General features: G+C 35.4%; 1 protein-coding gene across 3 annotated transcripts in view; it reads right to left on the bottom strand.

Moving 5' to 3' along the window:
• Positions 1 to 20,218, bottom strand: part of POU2F1 (POU class 2 homeobox 1) — a 221,263-nt gene that overhangs the window by 36,757 nt on the left and 164,288 nt on the right. For all 3 annotated transcript variants that reach the window (XM_031936828.1, XM_031936831.1, XM_031936830.1), the window contains 5 exons: positions 16,157 to 16,210; positions 13,713 to 13,832; positions 11,826 to 12,005; positions 9,751 to 9,877; positions 2,147 to 2,241 (listed from right to left, as the gene is read on the bottom strand). In XM_031936828.1, the coding sequence (XP_031792688.1) occupies positions 2,147 to 2,241; positions 9,751 to 9,877; positions 11,826 to 12,005; positions 13,713 to 13,832; positions 16,157 to 16,210 (576 nt within the window). The remainder of the gene's footprint in view (positions 1 to 2,146; positions 2,242 to 9,750; positions 9,878 to 11,825; positions 12,006 to 13,712; positions 13,833 to 16,156; positions 16,211 to 20,218) is intronic.

The raw sequence follows: 20,218 nt of genomic DNA, 5'->3' as shown, positions 1-20,218 counted from the left end.
GCAGGAAAGGGAGAAAAGAACCAGTAAGACTTTTTTAGTTTAGGTAATCAAATGGGCCAATACACCAAAGAGCCACGCCAGCAGACTGATGAGAGACTTAAATGTCTGTTCTGACCCTAGTCCTCTTCTCCGTTTGAAAGTTTGCCTCCATGATATCTTACAAGATCAACACCTGCTACAACCATCCAGAGGTGATAGTTCTGCAGCAAATGCACAAATTTACTAATCATGCTGGGGGGAGGGAGGGCAGGGAGAGAGGAAGAGGAATAATCATGTCTAAAACAAAAACCATGGAATTGTTAAGGACCATGCCTAGGTGAAGGGGCAGGTCAATTCTCTGAGAGCCTCCACAGCTGTGAATCATAACACTTGAAAGAGTTGCAGGGTAGCCTTTGCTGACACAGGTGTTGTGGACTGGGCATGAGATAAATTGGAGGCAGAGGGAAGGGGAGAGAGGTCAGACAATGCATTGGCCTCTCAGTCTCCTTGTACCATCATCATCCGCTCACATGAAGAGATCCATTCTGCAGGTCTGAGTTAGACTTCCAGCAGCCACTGGCAGGTGGCTCCCATATCGTAACATGGGTGAAGTGGCATTTAAGAAGCAGGAGTCACCTCCCTTAATTTTCTAAGCCACCTCAGGACTCTGAACAGTCCAATCTTGGTGTCAATAGTTAGCAGGCCACAAAGGATGCCTAAGGTACCCTCTTATAGGAAAGTGGTAGTTTCTATAATAACTGTTGGGCCTGATGGGATAATTGAATTCAAGAACTTTATTTTACATGTGATAAAGGGAGAAAGAGGCTCAGAGGTTAAAGAACTTCTTCACAGTCATAAGACTAGTGAAACACAAAGCTAGTTAATTAGAAACTAGGACTCTCTTCCCAAGTCAATGTTTCTCCTATGATAACAAGCTGGTAGAGAATGATAAAGGTAAGAAGGAGGGGAAGAAGTGAGAGACACTAGACTCTCAACAAAGACTCAAGGACAGTAATGGGCATCAACTGTGACTTAAGTCGTCTGACTTAATTTGTAATCCCCATTGCCAGGAATATCTATGCTTTTTAAGTTTACATTGTCTCAGTGTCTTAAGAGTGTGCTTCTCAAAATAACCAACATATCCATGATGGTGAAGAATTGAGGATTAGTTAATGCCTGTTAAAGAAAAGTACAAATTAACCAAAAGTTTTCTGCTGAGTTGCTACAGAATGCCATAATGCAGAAAGCACTGAGTCTGGAATCAGGATGACTCAGGTTCAAATCTGACCTCAGACACTTACCAGCTATTCAAGTCTGGGCAAGTTATTTTACCTCTATTTGCTTCTGTTTCTTTAATTGTAAAATGGAGATAATCAGAGCCCCAGCCTCCCAGACTCGTTATAATGATCAGATAGGACAATATTAAAGGATTTAGTATAGCCACTGGCACATAATATATATGTATATATAATGATTATTTCCTTTCCTTTTCTCTCCTTCTTTTGTAGTCAATCAGTTATCATCCATTAGGATATTTATTACTCCTCAGTACAGAGGAAATAGCAAGATCTAATTCAATATTTTCCTCCATGATCCATCTATAAAAAAACTACTTAAAACCCAGATTTATGTATGCAAACATTTTTTTTTTTTTGTTTTAAAGAGCTTTCTTTAAAGGTTAAGAGTCACTAATAACTAAAAGTTTCACTGATGACAAAGTTTATGGTCTGAATTCTGCTGATTCCTACTTGCTGTGCAACCAGTGAAACTCTAACATCATCTTTCAACCCCCTTCTCCTCATCTGCTTTCTCTCTGCACAAAACATGGATCCCATAATGCATCAAATAAATTATTAGGTATACAGTGTTTTATAAATATTAAAAGTGCTGTGCCAAAATAAAAGTGCAATTCCCTTTTCTAAATATGAAAAATTAATCAAACAATTCTCTGAAGGTTTTCGTAGTTGATGACCATTTGTCAACTTTCCTTTGTGGGTTGACAGGTGGTGTGCATATTTTTCCTTGGATTCTAAGAATTTTTAGAAGTAATTTTACCAGTATACTTTACTTTTTCTAAATCATTATGCAAACCCAATAATCAACCAAGATCAATAACCCAACAAGACAAAATAATTAGAGCAAGTAATAGCTGTGAAAGAAAACTGACCTGTGAGGTGAGGGTGATGCTTGGCTGAGACTGCAGGAGGTTGGCTTGGCTTTGCTGAGGTAGTTGTGTTAAAAGATTCTGCGCTTGTAAGAGGCCTGTAAAATGCAAAAGTTTTGTTCTTGAAGTATTAAGATCGGTATTGAACACTAGCAGAAAGAGCAAGTAATTGATAGGGGGGAAAAGGAACCTTTTATTCCATTTCCTGTTTTAAATTGTTTTAAATTCTTGGCTGAACAATATTCACCCAAGGTTCATTCAAATTAAATGTCATTTCTACAATAAATTGTGGTAGGAAAATTATAATAAAATTAATATCTTTTTAGGCTTATTTTTTAGATGGAATTCTTCTATTCAATAATTCAGTGTAGTACCAATTGATAGATTGGTAGGTACAAGGCCTAAGTTAGGCCAGTTCAGCTGGTTTAATGCTGAAAAAACAGGGACCATGGATTATTCAATATGATTAAAGACAAATTTATTTTTTAATATATTTACTTTTTTATTATAGCTTTTTATTTACAAGATATATGCATGGGTAATTTTTCAGCATTATAACTGCAAAACCTTTTGTTCCAATTTTTTCCCCTTCTTTCCCCCACTCCCTCCCCCAGGGCACGTTGACTAATATGTGTAAAATATGTAAGTGTAAGTTAAATACAATATATGTATACATGTCCATACAGTTATTTTGTAAAGACAAATTTATTAAGAGGAAATTAAAAGAATACACTGCCATGTTTGAGGAAAATGCTATCACTTTATATAGTTATCAAGTCAGGAACTCAGGAAAGTATTTCGCAGAAAGCTAGTACTCAGGAAAAACCTTTAATTACATCAAGATAGTATTCTATCTTATTTATGTACTATAACTTATCAGTCATTCACAAATTTATGTGTATTCTCTCAGCTTCTCATTCTTTGCCATCTCAAAAAAACTGGATTTTTGTATAGTCTAGATTCCACTCCCCAACCTCCGTTAGGACTAATCTACCTCTATCTACCTCTAATTCCCTTTTATCTTCTCATTTGCTTTTTGAGAAAAATATATTTTTATACCTAATTTATCTGCTTCTATATGTATATTCTTTCTTCCTTTGACGAGTTTGGAAGAGAGTGAGGTTCAAGTGTTCTCTCAAGCCTTCCTCTTTATTTTCATAGCTATCTGCTTGTGCACTCATGTGAGATTATTTTCCTTAATCTTTCTTTCCATATTCTCTACCCTACCTTAACCCTCCAACACTTCCCAGTGTTTTTTCCTTTCATTCTCCTCTTAAGTTCATCAAGACATAATAAATCACTCCCAAGTCTTTTCTAATCAGGTTTCCTCTATGACCCTCAATGAAGACAGAGTTTAGAAAGGACATAGGTATCATCATCTCCCTATATTTTAATGTAGTAATTCATTCTTGTTTAATCCTTTATGAATGTTTGCTTCCTATTTTATATTTCTCTTAAATCTTATGTTTGTAATTAAAAATTTCTGTGGAACTTTGGTCTTTTTACTTCAAGAATTCTTCAGGTATGCTTGGAAATGCTCTAATTCATTAGTCAATCCGCCCCCCCCCCCCCCCCCCCCCCCCCCCCCCCCCCCCCCCCCCCCCCCCCATCCCTCACCACCAATAGGAATATACTTGGTTTTTCTGGATAAATTATTCTTGGCTGTAGGCCCACATCCTTTGTTTTCTAGAACATAGTAGCCATGATTTTCACTACTTTATCGATAATGGCTGCTAAATCTTGTGATCTTGGATACTTTGATTTCTTTTTGACTGCTTGCAATATTTTTTTCTTTGACCAAAAAACTCTGGATCTCATCAAGTTTATATTTTGGGATTTCTTTTAGAAAGTAGTGAGTGCAGTCTTTCTATCTCCACCTTGTTCACTGGTTCTAAAAGAGGTGGGAAGTTTTAAAAATATTTCTTGAAATACAATGTCTTATTTGGAAATATGTTACAATCAAATATATCAGTATAACCTGTATCAGATTGCCTGCTACTGTGGGGAGGGAGGAGATAAGAGGGAAAGAGAAAAAAATGTGGAACTCAAAATAGTATAAAAACAAATATATTAAAAACCATCTTTACATGTATTCGGAAAAATAATATATTAGAAATAATTTTTTTAAAAAAATATAAAGTTAAGGCTTTTTTTGTGCATGGCATTCAGGTTATCCAATAATTTTTATTTTTTTTTTAACTTTCTTGATCTGTTTTTCAGAGTATCTATTTTTAGTATGAAATACCTTCCCCCTCCCCCCGCCCCCCCTATTTTCTTAGTCTTTTGACTTTGTTTTAATATACTTCTTGTCTCACAGAGTCATTGGGTTTTCAGTGTAATCCCATCCTTTCATCAAAGCAAGGTCTCCTTCTTCAATCACCTCCCCTCTCTTGGAGTCTCTTCTCTTTTTCTGTCCCCCTATTATTCTCCCTGTTTTCATGCACTTTCATGTTTCTTAATGAAGTTCCATAAAAACTAAAGATTTATACTTTGTGCCAAGGTGTTAATTCTCTTTCCAATTCTTTATGTCCTCATTTCTTTTCCACTTCCCCCACTTTACTCACATTTTACTGATATCATTTAAAACTTTTTTTTAAACCCTTGCTTTATCTCTTCTTGGAATTCAAGTTAAATCTGTACTTGTTATGTTTTTAGTCTATTTATGTGGTATAGTAGAAGATTATAATAAGTATTAGTTTCTAAAATAACAAGAAACAATGGAAGGAAATATATATTTGCAGAAAGCTTAGCATAAGACCTAGTGAGAATCTGAATGATCTTAAGGGCACTTATGGATAAAAATGGACGGAATAAAAAAAACCAAAAAAAAAACTATTTTTCCTCTTGGTGATAATTGAAAAATACTTTGTTATAGAGACTTAGACTGATAATTGCTCATAATCTTCTACCACACTCTTCTGTAAGATTTACAAAAGTGTTAAAACTTTAAACTGGTGTTGATTTTGGCTGCTTCTGTATGGCAAAGAGATTAAGTATTCTGTAATGGGCTGAAGCTCGAATTGATGCACTGAGGTCCCAAGCACGTGAGGCTAAGTAGCAATTGGATGATACTCTATTAATATATGCTTGGAGAAAGAATGGCTCTGCCCACTCTCTGTGCAAGTTTTGATGTGCTGTATAGGAAATGACATAGAGACGATTTTGGTGGGTGGAGAAAGAGAGGCAGAGAGACTGCTGGTTGGGTTCGTGTCAGGACTGCTCTCACTTCCTATCGCCATCCCCCTTCACACCTAATAAAGATCGAGGATTTTCCCTTAACCTGAATTCCTGACTTCAGCTGATTTTAAAATACATGGTCATCATAGTATTTGTTGGTTGAAGTAGTTTCTAGCTCTTTTGGCCTTCTTGTATTGATAATTGCTTTATGTTAATTAAATATCCATAGTTCATTACACATAACCTTTATTCATTTCTAATTTTTCTTAATCAAAGATTAAATAGGTTAGATTGGAGCTGTCATGATTTATATATCAGATTTTTTTTTATCATTTTTAATCTTTTTTTTTTTTTTCTAATTTAGTAATGGATTTTTATCTTCCTCCAACAAGTCAATGATCTGACAATTTACAAAAGCCAACAAATTCAGAAATAATTCCCATACTGGTTCTTGTTTCTGCCTCAAAATACAGTCAATTAAATTTTTTGTTACTTCTTTTATTTTTTTGTTTGGTGCTTATAATGTTCAATATTTTTTGACTTTTGAGGAAAGAATTTAAACACACGCACACACACACCCCTACTATATGGTGTGTATATATATATGAATGTACATGTATGTGTATATATGTATGTATGTGTATATGTATGTACATATGCAAATATGCACATGTCTATCTATTTCTTTGTGCCTCTGTCTCTCTTGGGAGTAGTCAAGAAAACTAAAACAACTCTATTTTGTCTGCAGTTTACAAAGTCTACTTTGTCCTGACTCGGTTTGACAACCCCTAAAGCCATCTTCAGCCTTCCTTTCTTTTGGATGCATAATAAAGGTGATTCTTCTAATTTTTATATGCCTCCCCAAGAAGAAACCAATGAGCCGGTCTTCTACTTCTATGTTCTGGTTTACAAAAAGTGATATTGTCAATGTTGACATGATTTAGTTCCTCCTACAATACATTCACTCAATGAGTCTTAGAAAAGCAGTTCATAATAAATTATCAACAGTTAAGTTAATGTTTGTTTATACCTAGTTTAAAAACTATGATTTTTATCATTCTTTGCTTTCTTTTGTGTTATTCTCCTTGCAAAAGTTAAAAGGAGCTGCATAAGACTGAGATCCAGTTGGTTTTTCGTTGCCTCATGGGTTGACATAACCAAGTAATTCAACAATGAGCAGCCAGCCAACTGATAATAAGCCTTTCTAGTCTTGGTTGGTGTAGGACTCAGAAGTAAGGCAGCCTATCATGAAGACTGTAAGAAACCTTTCCAGAATGATATAATCTGTCAGAGCTTGATGAATGACAAAAGCCTCTGAGAATATATGTTTCCTTCAAATGACAATGCAGTCTCAGAAAACTTCTGTGTATTTAGTAAAGAACAAAAATGTAAAAACAGGCAAATACCTAAAAGATACGATCACAAGGCTACTCTCATCTGACAAATAATTTGTAGAAAAAATGTATAGAAAATACTTTGTATACCTCGCTGCAATATGAAAATACTACCTGTGATCATTTTTTTCTAAGAGGTAGATTCTTTGGTCATTTTGATAATGTAAAAGAGTAACTATTCAAATACATTTCATGTTATTTAAATCCATCATAATTATTAATATGCGTAGGAACATTTTCAAAATATGTGTATTTCAACCAACAAAAAAGAAAGAATTCCACCACTGAAACTTATTACAGAAACAGGGAAAATCAGGATTCATCTTCAGAGGACACTTTAGTAAATAAATTAAAAAAAAAACAAAAAAACACACAACTTCTACCCCAAATAGTAATGTGAAATGGCTCCTTAACCAGAGAGAATCTATTAAAAAAAAAAAATTTTTTTTAAATAAAATGAGATTATTGAGGAAAAACTAAAAACTAAAAATCATTCAAGAAAAACAAGATTTGTGAAAAAAAGTTAACCAACTAGAAAAGGAGGTACAAGAGTCTGAAAGATCAAAATAATTCTTTGAAAATTAGAATTGGGCAAGGGAAGCCAGTGAAAGTATGAGAAACCAAGAAATAACAAAACAGATTATGAAGAATGAGAATATAGAACAGAATAGAACAGAAACATCTTATAAGAAAAACGACAGATCTGGAGAACAGATCAAGAAGAGAAAATATAAGAATAATTGGACTGCCAGAAAGTTATGACCAAAAAGAGAACCATGACAAAATAATGCAGGAAATAATCCAGTAAAATTGTCTGGGAATGACAGAACATGAAGGGAAAAGAGAAATAGAAAAAAATCCACTGATCACCACCTCAAAGAGATCTTTTGTGGAAAACACACAGGAATTTATTGCCAAATTTCGAAACCCCTAGATCAAAGAGAAAATTTTACAGAAACAAGAAAAAAACAATTAGAATTATATAAGACTTATCAGTAATCACAATAAATGACTAGAAGTTAGTAGATACTGACAATCAGAAGAACTAGGCCTATGGCCAAAAATATCATATTCAGCAACAGTATCTATAATTTTGAATGAGAAAAAATGAACCTTCAACAAACTTGCAGATTATCAGGACTTTCTATCAACGAAACCTGAACTTAACAGAAAAAGAAAATGAGAGAAAAAGTATGCTTCAGTCTGTATTCAGATACAATCAGTTCTTTCTCTGGGTAGGGATAGCATTTTTCATCATAAATCCTTCAGAGTAGTCTTGGATCATTGCATCACTGAGAATAGCAAAGTCATTCAAAGCTGAACATTCCAAAACTTTGCTATTACTAATATGTACATAGTAATTTGAACTTTGTTTGAACTCATGAAGGACATTCCAGGTTATATTGATAGCATCCTGTTCATCATTTCTTATAGAACAATAATATTCCTTCATAATCACATACCACAATTTCTTCAGCCATTCCTGACTTAATGGGCACCCCCCCCTCAATTTCTAATTCTTTGCCCTGAGAAAGAGTTGCTATAAATATTTTTATGAAATAGGTTCTTTTCCTTTTTAAAAAAATCTCTTCTAAAATTCATGCTAGTAGTGGTATTTAGGTCAAAGGATATGCATGATTTTATAACCCTTTGGGCATACAGAGATCATATCTTTGGATCACGTGTCAATTAGAGAATGGCTCTTATTTTTCTGTAAATTTGACTCAGTTGCCTATATATTTGAAAAATGAGGCCTTCAGAGAAACTCACTTCAAAATTATTTTCATAATTACTATTGCTAACTGCATATCTCCCATTTATTCTATTCTCTGTCCTTTCATCCAGTTTCTCTTCAAGTGTTTTGCTTCTGACCAGCCCCTCCCCCAATGGGCCCACTCTTCTCTTACTCTCCCCCACTTCTAATATCTCCTCCCCTCCTACTTTCCTTCAGACTAAGACAGATTAGAAGGGAAGATTTAAACTGTACTTTGCTAGATGGGACTTATGGTCTCCATAGATGGAAAACTAAAAAGGGCAATCAAGCTGGGTGGCACAGTGAATAGAACCCTGGGTCTGAAGGCAGGAAAACTTGAGTTCAAATCCTGTTTCAGACACTTACCAGATGTATGATCCCAGGCAAGTCATTTGACCTCTGTTTGCCTAAATGTCCTCATCTGTAAAAGTAGGACTATGGCTATAGAAGCCCTTAGCACATCTTAGAAGCCCTAAATGTTAACTATCATCATCATCATCATCATAAAGCCACAAAATGGCAAGAATAAGAACAAAAAATGAGGCAAGAGTAAAGAGATCAAACTGGAGAGGCATGGTATACAAAATTACTATAAAAAATGACAGAGGGGCTTAAAGTAAGAGTTTAGATAATAAGGAATCACTGTAGCTTCTCAAGATAGAAATATGATCAAGGTGATACTTTAGGAAGGTTAACAGGGGCCTGGAAAGGCTACTTTTGAAGCAAGTGTAATGATTCACCTGAGGTCACCTAGCCTAGGGCAATGGCACTTCTAAGAATGCTAAGGATAGCATTAATCTAAGGCACATTTTACAGAAAGATAATCAGACTTAAGACCAAATGGATATGAAGCCTCTACGGAGATTTAGTAAATTCAAAGTGTTTCTGCTATTCCTAGTCCTACTAGCTATTCTTTCCTTGTGAAGTCTAACAAAAAAGGCAGAATAAAAGACCTATTGAATTTTCTTGGCTGGCCCTTAACAGTATGGTTTATGTGGTAGGAGCCAGAATAATCTCTCTTTTTATTAATAGTGACTAATCAAAAAAAGAGCAATGAAGGAATTTGAAAAGTATACACATAGAAGAGAGTTTACATTTTCCTCATCATAAATGGCAATGGATATTCACCTGCAGTACCTTAACATAGACATCAAACAATAGTAATCGACAGATAGTACTTTAAATGTTAAATTTAAACACTGCGCTAACAGATAGGAGATGGCAAACTATCTCCAGTATTACTGTGAAACAAGTAATTGGCAATGAGAGCTTTCAGGACTTACCCTGCTGCCCCTGTGGCGTCTGCGAGATGATAAACTGTGCTGGTTGCAAGTTGGTAGTTGGATGCACCAACACAAATTGTTGCAGGTTGAGATTCTGCTGTTGTAGCTGTTGCAGCTGTTGCAAATCCTGAAAAAAATAAAATGTGCATTTGAGATGTTGAGATAAGAGTTTAAGCAGGTCCATACCAACTAATTAATCCAAAAAAATGGCAAAATTAGATATTACAAATTCTTCCATACCTTCAAAGCAAGTTGTACATTTCACAATTTTAAAAGAGCATTCTTTGCTTTTGTGGCAATATAAGTATTATTATCTCTAGTTCATAGCCCAGTAAACTAAGGCACAGAATTTCAAAAGAAAAAGGAAGGCCACCTGGTCTAAGTCACACGAGAATAAGAATTCCCTTTCAGTGACTGTTCAAGATCAGTGCTAGCTTGAAGATCTCTGATAAGAAGGGCGTGTTGCCTTCTACTTTGGATCAACCTAAATGGTATTTTTTCTTTGATGAACTCTAAAGCTGTTTCTGTAACTTTCATCCAATGCTCCCAGTCCTGTCCTCTGGAAGTAAGCAGAAAAATTCTCCTTCCATACAGCTGCTAACTGGTCAAAAGTCATCACATTTTTTCCCCTTATTCCCTCATCTCCTCTTCCTTCCTAGTTTTCTCTTCCCCAGGGTAATCATGTCTAGTCTTTCCTAGATTGTCACATGAAATGAGCTTGAGGTTCCTCATCTTTGGATGGATAACCTCTAGTTTATTACTTTCATTCCTGAAAACAAGTGCTTAGAATGGAACACAATTTTCAAAGATGTGAATGGCCTTCTAGGAGGACAATACCTATGGAGCTATCACTTGATGAGATTATGGAACCACAAGTCTTTCAATGTACTTAAGACCAGATTAACATTTTTTCAGCTGCCATACTGTCCTAAATGATTCATAGTGAGGAAACAGTTATTAAACCCTCATAATTTTTTTTTCATGAAATGTTGTCTATTAGAAAGGTAGCACTGCCCAAGGTCACACACCTTGTAAGTGGTAGAGCTGGACCTTCTGAATCCAAGTCCAGTGATTTTTTTCCACTCTGACAGAAGAGTTTTTTCAACAGGTCTAGCATATTCAATGACAAAAACATACAAACTGGCACAGACAGATAATAAAGCATTTGTTCACCTAAACACAGTGTCTGTCTATTGCCCACCTTCCTCCCTCCCAGGGCACACAGTAATTTCATGGACTTTGGTATGTCAGAATAAGTGTAAATAGAACTAATTTGATTCTTCTTAAAATTTCTGATTCATAGACAAAATTAGATTGAAAAGAAATTTAAGAAAATGAAAGGGGATTATAAAAATACTACATTTATTTTTAGCTAGATATTTATAATACTTTCATTACCTAACCACCATACATAACTATAATTTCTTTTATCTGTCCAATGAAATTCTTATCATATATTTAAATCTTTTCTTTGGTTCTTGATAGAAAACTAACAATTGCTCAGCCCTATTTTTAAGAAAATGACATTTTACATGTTTTTTTCTGCATATAATACTACTGTCATCTCTTAATCTTGTTTTTTCTTGAATCAGCAATTTCATTAATCATTTTTGATAGATTCTGTTTTCTGCCTTCTAAGTAATTTGATTAGTGTTTTACAGATTTTCCCCATTTTAGTCTTAAAATGAGAAAACCCAAACTGTTGAGTGCCTGACCAATCCCAGAGATCATATAGCTCAGTGACTACTTGCAAACAGATGAGATATCTCATCCTAACTGCTGAATACATTAAACAATTCATGTCTGCTACAATTAACTAATTAAAACAAATATAGTAATCCCTCTGCTGTAGAGAAATGCCAATTAATTATTCAAGAACTGTCACTTAAATAAACAGTCAGTTATTAGGTAATCAGCTCTGTGTTTACAATATAAAGCCAAACAAACAGATGTATTATATTTATAGCAGAATGACAAGGAAAATGGACTGGATACAGCTTGGCTCCCATCTCTATAACTGCAGCAGATAGATGGAAATCCCAACAAAATCCACACTGGCTTTCCTGGGCACTCACCTGTGCAATCTGTATGGGCTGCGACAGAGGGATCTGCGTCATTGGCGTTGCAGCGGAGGCCGAGATGGTGGCACCCGCGGCACTGTGCTGCTGACTGGCCGAATGCTGAACTGCAGCTGCCAGCAGCTGGGCCTGTGCCTGCTGTAGCAGTAACTGCTGCTGGGCTGGGGTCAGGGCAAGCTAAAGACAGATTAAACAACAGTCAGTGGCTGGAGTCAAAAGCTTTCCTGGTCTTATCAGGACAGCAGCTCAGGAGCTCAAGATCTAACCTTACTTTCTACAGAACCTAATTGTGGCATCTTCCAGGGCTCAAGTGCTAAGGGTGACCTGGCTGCATAGCTGGTATTTCCAAGATCATTTCAAGTTGGAGCTAGCCATTAAGTCACACTTAAGATTTAGAAAATTACCCAAGCTTCTCTGAGATTCCAAAGTTAACACAAAAAGGTAATTAACAAGCAAGTCAAAAATAAACAAACAAATAAAAGTCAGCATCAACAGAATACAAAAAGAAATTTAAACTCAACAGAACAGCAAGTGATTAGTCTGATGAATGAGAAATAGGAATGCTGGATATGGTCAGGGAAAGAAGTGATAAGACCCCAGCTGCTACACATTAGCATGAATCCCTGCCATATTCCATCATTGCCATTATGCCTAAAGATATGACTAAAGCACAGGAGCTCAATTTGTTTCCTCTCCAAGTCTCCCTACAGCCTCTACCCCACACAATCTTTTCTGTTGTTGAAAGGATTGAGTCTCCAACTTTACATCCCTTTTCCAAACACGTATTATCTCTGTGAAACAGGTGGTGAAGGCCTGTCTCTTTACATGCAAATGAATCCTAATGTTCAGGTTTAATAGAATCTCCATCTACACAGACCTGAAATCCTAAATGACTCTTGCCATGTCAGACAATCATTATGCAAAACAAAACACATATATAACCACCCTTATTATTATAAAAAGAAAACTGCTCAGAGTGGATTTAAAACCTGCTTTCCTAAGGCAAGTTAGTTAAAGTGTACTTTGGGGGGAAAAGAGTAAAATTATATCAGGCGCTTTACTCAAATTTATTACAACTATCTTCCCCTTACTGAACTTTCCACAGTAAATGAAAATGAAGAAAGATCTGTAAATACCATTCAAGGAAAAGAAGTCATTTCACATTCTGAAGTGTAAGGTCTAGCAAGTTAATGGAATCATCTTTTTTGTAAGAACAACCTTCTAAATTGTACATAAAATATTTAAGAAATCAAATCTGAATTTATCTCTCCATAAAACTTGGTCAGCTCCACAAAAATCCTTTAAAAATAAATCTCCTATGAATAACACAAACTTTACTGAAATGAAATATTAGGAGGTGTCAAAGTTCAATGTGGTCGCCAATTGTAGTTCAGCATAACGAAAAACAAAGACAAAAAACTTATTAAATAAAAACAATCATATTATAAAACATTCTAGTACACTAAAAAAGTGGCAAAACAATGGATCCGCCATAACCTTGATATACATAATAACTATAAGAGTTAACGAGAAAACAACTTTTCCCCCTATGCTACTGTTTGAACTCATAAGGCTGTGTTTACAATGTTAATGATTTCTATAATACTTGCCTCACATTGAATAATGATTCCATTACATGGTGAAAAGGAACTAAAATGGGGGTGAAAAAGCCTTATTTTACCCAAACATCTGCTGTCATAACAAGAGATGCACTGAATATTTCTGACAAAGACTTGCTCTTCCAGTGTGACAGTCCTTTTTTCAGGATATAATAGTGTCAAGCATAGACAGTCGTATTACTGATGGTAGACAATTCTCATCAGATTGAGCAATGGAAGCTTTATAAGTTTATTAGAATTCTTAAGAAAAAAAAAAAAAACTTACCCCTGTTATCTGTCCTCCAGCCAGCATGAGCTGAGTTTGGGGGATGGGTGCCTGCACTGAAGGCTGCTGGGAAGGCTGGCTTGGCTGCTGGGAATCCCCAGATTCTTCATTAGATTTAGACTAGGAAAAAAACCACAACACAACATACTGCATCTCTACAATAGTTTTAAAAGAGAGGTCTGTAGCTCCTTATTTAAAGAATATTGTTTCATTTAATCTTTTCTGATCCCCAGATGCTAGAGTATCTCCCATACTGCCAAAATTCACCTAATAATTGTGTGGTTTTTTACATACATATTATTTCTATGACAGAGTGCAAGCTCTCTGAGAGCATGGCCTGTTCATTTCTGTTTCCATATCTCTAACATCAAGTGCAGGATTTTGTACTCAGTTAATACTTGCTGACTGATTGATTTTAAAATATAGGGTTTAGTCTGTTCAGCTATTATCACAGGTAAAGATATTTAAGCCTTTGTTTCTGTCTTAGTCGTCTGAATACTACATTTGCTATTATCATAATTTTAATTCCTTTTGTTCCAATATCGCCAAAGCTCCAATTCTAATTTTCAAAAGCAAAAACAAACTTGGCCCACAAAAACTGATAAAATGCTTTCATAGCTTAAGATTCTGAACTACAGAAATGTGACAGAAAATACATTCAATTTACCTCTTGCCTCAAAACCTCTGTCATTATTTTGAAATTTACCTGGTGGTCAGTTTGTAATATTTTCAAACATCAATTTGAAAAGGACTCACCTGACCTCCAGAATCTCTGAATGGTGGTTTCAAAGTAGTTTAGACTCAACATTTCCAATGAAAAAAAAAATTCAAGAGAAAATACTGCATTCAAGAGGGAGAACACACTCCCCAAAGGGGTACTGAGAGAAGATTCTATGGTAATTAAAACTGGCTATGCAGAGCATTAAAATTCTGCATAGATTTGCATATTTCCCACCACCTGTTTCAGGGACTGCAGAGCAGGCTAATTAACATAAAGGCTCTGATTAATTCTGCCAGTCATTGAGAGATAATTACCAAGCAGGACTGTAAACATTCTGCATTGGAGATACAGCCTGTTTGCCAACATCTCTCTCAGGGAGGAAAGTTTGCCATGGCAACCAAGGTAATCTTCTGCCTTCTCTCTCTCTCAGAAAAGAAGGCTTCTCACTCAACCTTCGTTTCCTTTCTTCAGAATTGTTTCCTTCTGTGACAGAGTCCCCACTCAGTGAGGGCTCATGGTTTGCTCAATCCAACTTCTTTAGTGTTCTCATCTAGGGAAACTCATTTTTAGTAACTCTTATTTTTTATCTTTTCTTTTTGTTACCCAGGCATTACATTGAAAGGAAGCAGCATGTTGGATGAAATCCTACAAAGCTCTTCATGGAACTCAAATTCAGTCTGCATGTAATTTTGTTCAATAAAGAGAAAGAAAGATAAGAGAAACAGAGAGAGAGACACGGAGACAGACAGACAAGGAGAGACAGGGAGAGAAAGAGAGTGTATGTGTATGTGAGGAGAAAGAGATTTCCAGTTCTGTCCGAGTCGAGGTTGAAATTCCTCATAGGGCTATCCTACTCTCCTCCTTTTCTCCTTCTATACTCTCTCAGTAACCTCATTACTTCCCATGACTTTAACCATCATCTTAGCACAGCACCAGTTACTATCCTGATGTTTTCCCAATTTTTTACTTTTGGACATTTCAAATTGGATATCCCAGAGACAACTTTAATTAATATCCACAACGGATCTCATTATCTTTCCCTCTAAACCTTTCCCTGTTCCTGCTCAAAGCACCAATACTTTCACTTTCTCAAGTTCATAACCTTGCCATTCTCCTTTATTCCTCCTATCTTGCTCCTCCATACATTCAGTAACTTCACAATATCTCATTTTTTTTGACCGGTTTTCTCTCTCCTCACAGAGCTACTTAGTTTAAGGCCTTCTCCCCTATTGATTTCCCTATATCAAGTCAAGAAAGGATTAATAAAGAAAATGGTACTTGAACTATCTCTTAAGGAAAGAGAGGAGCTTTACAAGGTTCTTGTCTTGTGGGATGACCCATATCCTCCTCCATGCTTTAAGATACATTTCAAATACTATCTTTGTCATGAATTCTTTCCTGATTCTTGCTAGTGCTTTCCTTACCAAATTATCCTGTACTTAACAATTTTGTATATATTTGCATTTATTAACTTTACATTTATATTGTACATTTTCATAGGTAATCATCTTCCCCATTAGAATGTAAACTCATTACCAATTGGATTGTTTCATCATTTATACTTTTATCCCTAGCACCTAGTACAGAACCTGATACACAGTAGGCACTTAATAAATGCTTTTTATTGACTGACCATTTCCGTTTTAGTAAAATTGAGTCCAGATAATAATGGAAATGAGGACATATGTAGGATTTTGAACTTCAGAGACAAAATAATCCTTACCTGTACATTTAAGGACTGAGCAGCAGCCTGTAAACTTGTTCCAGCGAGTTGGACCTACAACAGAATAGTATTTACTTTAATAAAGTGAATATGGAAAAAGATCACAATATTACAATATCTAGAGTAACCAGAAGTCAATACTCTCAAAAAATATTAATAAGAAGCCTACTCTATATAAGCTACAATTGGGGAAACAAAATCAGAAGACATAGTTCCTCTACCATAAAAGGATAAAAAGCCTAACAGAGTAGTTTTATATAGCCTTTGCATAATATTATCTCTCCCATTTCTTTTCTGAAGGTAATTACCCAGCTTGATATCTCTGGATATTACTAAATTAATCCTAAAACAAATTATATGCTTGCATTGACGAGGACCTTACATTGCATCCTATTTATTCTACCATACAAAACTCTATTTTCCAAATTTTATATAAAGAAATATACAAAAGCACGTTGCCCAAATATACCTTTTCAAGTTAAACAATCAGAATTACAATGACACAGTTGTCAAAATACCCATTTACATCAAAGAAATATCCTATCTAACCTTAGATATGCAAGTTGATGATGAAAATTTTTAGACAAAAATGAGGTACAAAACCACCCAGCAACCAATGTGACTTCCATAAGTCACACATTAAAAAATTAATCTTATTAACTTAGTCACACCTAACATTTATCAGAGGGGACACACAAATCACAGTCAGACCAAAAAAGCTTTTCGATTTTGGTCTGGATATTTGGATCTTTGATTTCATCAGCACTGGGAAATTATGGTGTGGTTTTTTTTCTTCGAGACAAATAGGTACTCTATCTGTAATATAATCTGAGAAAGTCCTCTTGCCTAGGAGTACTTAGCAGTTGTGACCTGTCTATGATCACATAGTCAACAGACATCAAGTCTTCCTGACTCTAAGTTAGTTCTCCAAATAAATATACTAAATTAAAAGTAAAATGTTTTTATTTGGTGATGTAATTCACTTCTGCAAACTGTTCTAAAAAAAAGATTTGGGTTTTTAAGAAATGAAGATTAAAAAAATTAAGTTCCCTTACAAACTAGGTCAGGGCTTCTTGAACTTTTTCCACCCATGACCCCTTTTCACTTGAGAAACTTTTACATGATCCCAGTTATATAAAAAATAGGTATACAAATAAAATATTTACTTACTATAAATCATAATTTCATGACATCCCCATTCAGTCACATGGCTCCATATGGAGTCATGACTCACAGTTTAAGAAACTTTGAATTAGAGACAGATTTAACACCAACTATAAAGATATTCTATCAACCAATGTTAAACATAAGGAAAACTCATAGACTGAATTAGTTGGGAAAAAAATGGTGTCTTTAGTTTGCAGATAATGCAGAAAACAAATCTATCTAATTGACGTGTGTCCTGAACAATGCATTGTATATCATATATCTCTGACATACTTGTTCTGCCACCTTTGCTCAGTAAAAATCCTGCCTTACATTCCATGAAATACTCAACAATAAACAATGAAATTTCTTACTTAAAAACTAGACTTTTACAAGTAGAAGAAGACTTAGAGATCATCTACAGATGATGAAACAGAAAGCCATAGTTTTTCTAAGTGTGAGTCCAGAGAATGATTAACAGAGCCAGGAGCAGAAAGCTAGGCTCTTGAGAGATGACTGGTCTGATAATCTTTCCATCATTTCATACCTGCTTTCCTTTTGTAATGGTTGTAGAATGAGGTGTCAATCCAATCTAAAAAGCATTCATTAAATGCCCCCCATACGAAAGGCATTCACCTACGCTGAGTTATGGTAGAGAATTCTAAGTCAAAATGAAAAACAGTGCCTATCCTCAAGAACCTTAAATTCTACTAGAAAGATACACCACATTTAGTGTAACACAGAATAATCCAAAGAGTAAAAGAACACTAACAGCTAGTGAATCAGGAAAAACTTTTTACATAGCCCAACTTCTTAAAACTGTGGTTAGTGATCCCATATGGAGTCACATAATTTAATATAGGGGTTGTGAAATTATGATTTATCATCAGTAAATATTGATTTGCATACCTATTTTATATACCTATATACCTAAGGTCACATAAAATTTCTTGGGCAAAAAGGGGTTATGATTGGAAAAAGTTTAATTAGTTCTGCTACACAGTATGGCCTGTAAATTGAACCTTAAAGAAAGCTAGGGATTCTAAGAGATGGAAGTCAAGGGCAAGTGCTTTTTAGATATGAGGGACAGCATGTATAAAAGCAAGCATTTTGTTGAAGATAAGGTTAACCACAAACCCTTTTATGTTTAAACTTGCATTTTGAAAAATTATTCTAAAATAATTCCTACTACCTAACTAGATTTAAGGGAGAAGAAAGGAGTAGAAGCTTGGTCATATCAGATATAAAATGCTCTTTCCCACACTCCAGCCTGTTCCTGTCCAGATTAATTCTCTCCCTTTACTTATAACTTTCCTGACAGTGCTCCCTTCCCCTTTTCCTTCTCTCAGTGTGATGCTAAACCTTCATTGCTATAACATGGGAGGGAAAATGAAGCTCATGATCCACTCATACTCTTGGGCTCACTCCCCTTTTTCCACCTGTCATGGATCTTGCTCCTGCTCCCTAGCTGTGGGGTGGACACAGTCACTCACACCACTCTGATGAGTAGAGGATAAGATAGAAGACCCTACCATCGGCTCTACCACTATGGGCCACCAGTCTCACCATCTTCTATGCCTGTAGGTTATCTTGTACCCCAGGCTTTCCCATTGGCCTAGGTTTTAGGCTCTAACAGAATTTTCCCATGAGCAGCTAAAATCCAAAATAGGAGCTTTGGGAGCAAAGATTGTCTTGCTTTTAAATTCTTATCTGCTCAGTACAATTTTGAACATACTGCTTTCAACAAATGAATTTTCATTCACTCATTCATTCAATATAGTTGGCTGAAAATAACTTTTCTTTGATGATTCATGATTTTCCCTTAGATCCATCAAGGCCTATTATATAATACTGGTGATTTTAGAAGGTATATCAGATGGGACTGATTTTAAAAGCTCTAGGACAGATTGCCCACTGATTTAAAAATTAAAAAAAGGAATAATTTTGTTACCAATTTAAACAAAACCTGCTCAAAATTACCTCCCATTCTTGGGACTCATTCAAAAGCCCTTGTGTGTGATTTTAATTATTACCAATTTTAATGCTGGTAGTTTTAAAGTGATGAAAGTGTCAATTGCTGGATTCATTGCTTCATGTAGTCAGTTTGGCCAAGGGCCACCTTTCAGGCAAGACCAAAATCACATCTTCATTACACATTTGAAATATATACTTATCTGATTAAAGCTGAAGGATAAATACCAACTATTTCCTTATAGAAATTATACCTGAAGAATATAATTTTTGTTTATAAGATTTATTTATTTTATTCTAAATAACAAGACAGTTTTCTTTAGCAACTTTTCTGGCCTTCTTTCACTGAGGAAATTTAAATTTAGCAGTAAATAGAAAACAATCCTATGCAACAATATAGACACTAATTTTATTATTAGAGACAGATCCACTACAAACTACCACCGTAATGTTTCATTAGGCTCTGGAGGTGACCCTAGGGTTTTAAAGGCAAAATGCCATATCTGGCAGGTTTTCTAGGTTGGAAAGTTTGGTACTACTGAAAGACCTGACAGTGCCTGCTTTTATGAGGTTGAGTCTAACTAAGCAACGTAATTTTTATAACCAGAATTTCTGCCATATGTTGAATTTTTTTGGCCATGGAAACCATGAAACAAAGAAAATTACAAAAGGTCTTCGGTTCTATGTTGCATCCTTAGAAAAGAATGTTAAGGATACTAAAGCCTATGCAGTTGTTATACTACTTGTAAACTTTTTTGGGGGGCAAGGGGAGAAGACAAGGCAATTGGGGTTATGTGACTTGCCCAGTGTCACACATTTAGTACATGCTAGCTTGACTTCTGAGATCAGATTTGAACTCAGGTCCTCCAGACTCCAGGGTCTATGCTTTAGCCACTACACCATCTAGCTATCCCTACTTGTAAACTTTTTAACTTGGTCTTTGGT

Source organism: Sarcophilus harrisii, chromosome 4, assembly GCF_902635505.1.
Source record: "Sarcophilus harrisii chromosome 4, mSarHar1.11, whole genome shotgun sequence".
Taxonomy (NCBI): Eukaryota; Metazoa; Chordata; class Mammalia; order Dasyuromorphia; family Dasyuridae; genus Sarcophilus; species Sarcophilus harrisii.
Note: the sequence above shows the minus strand (reverse complement) of the source record. Positions and strands in the feature narration are given on the sequence as shown.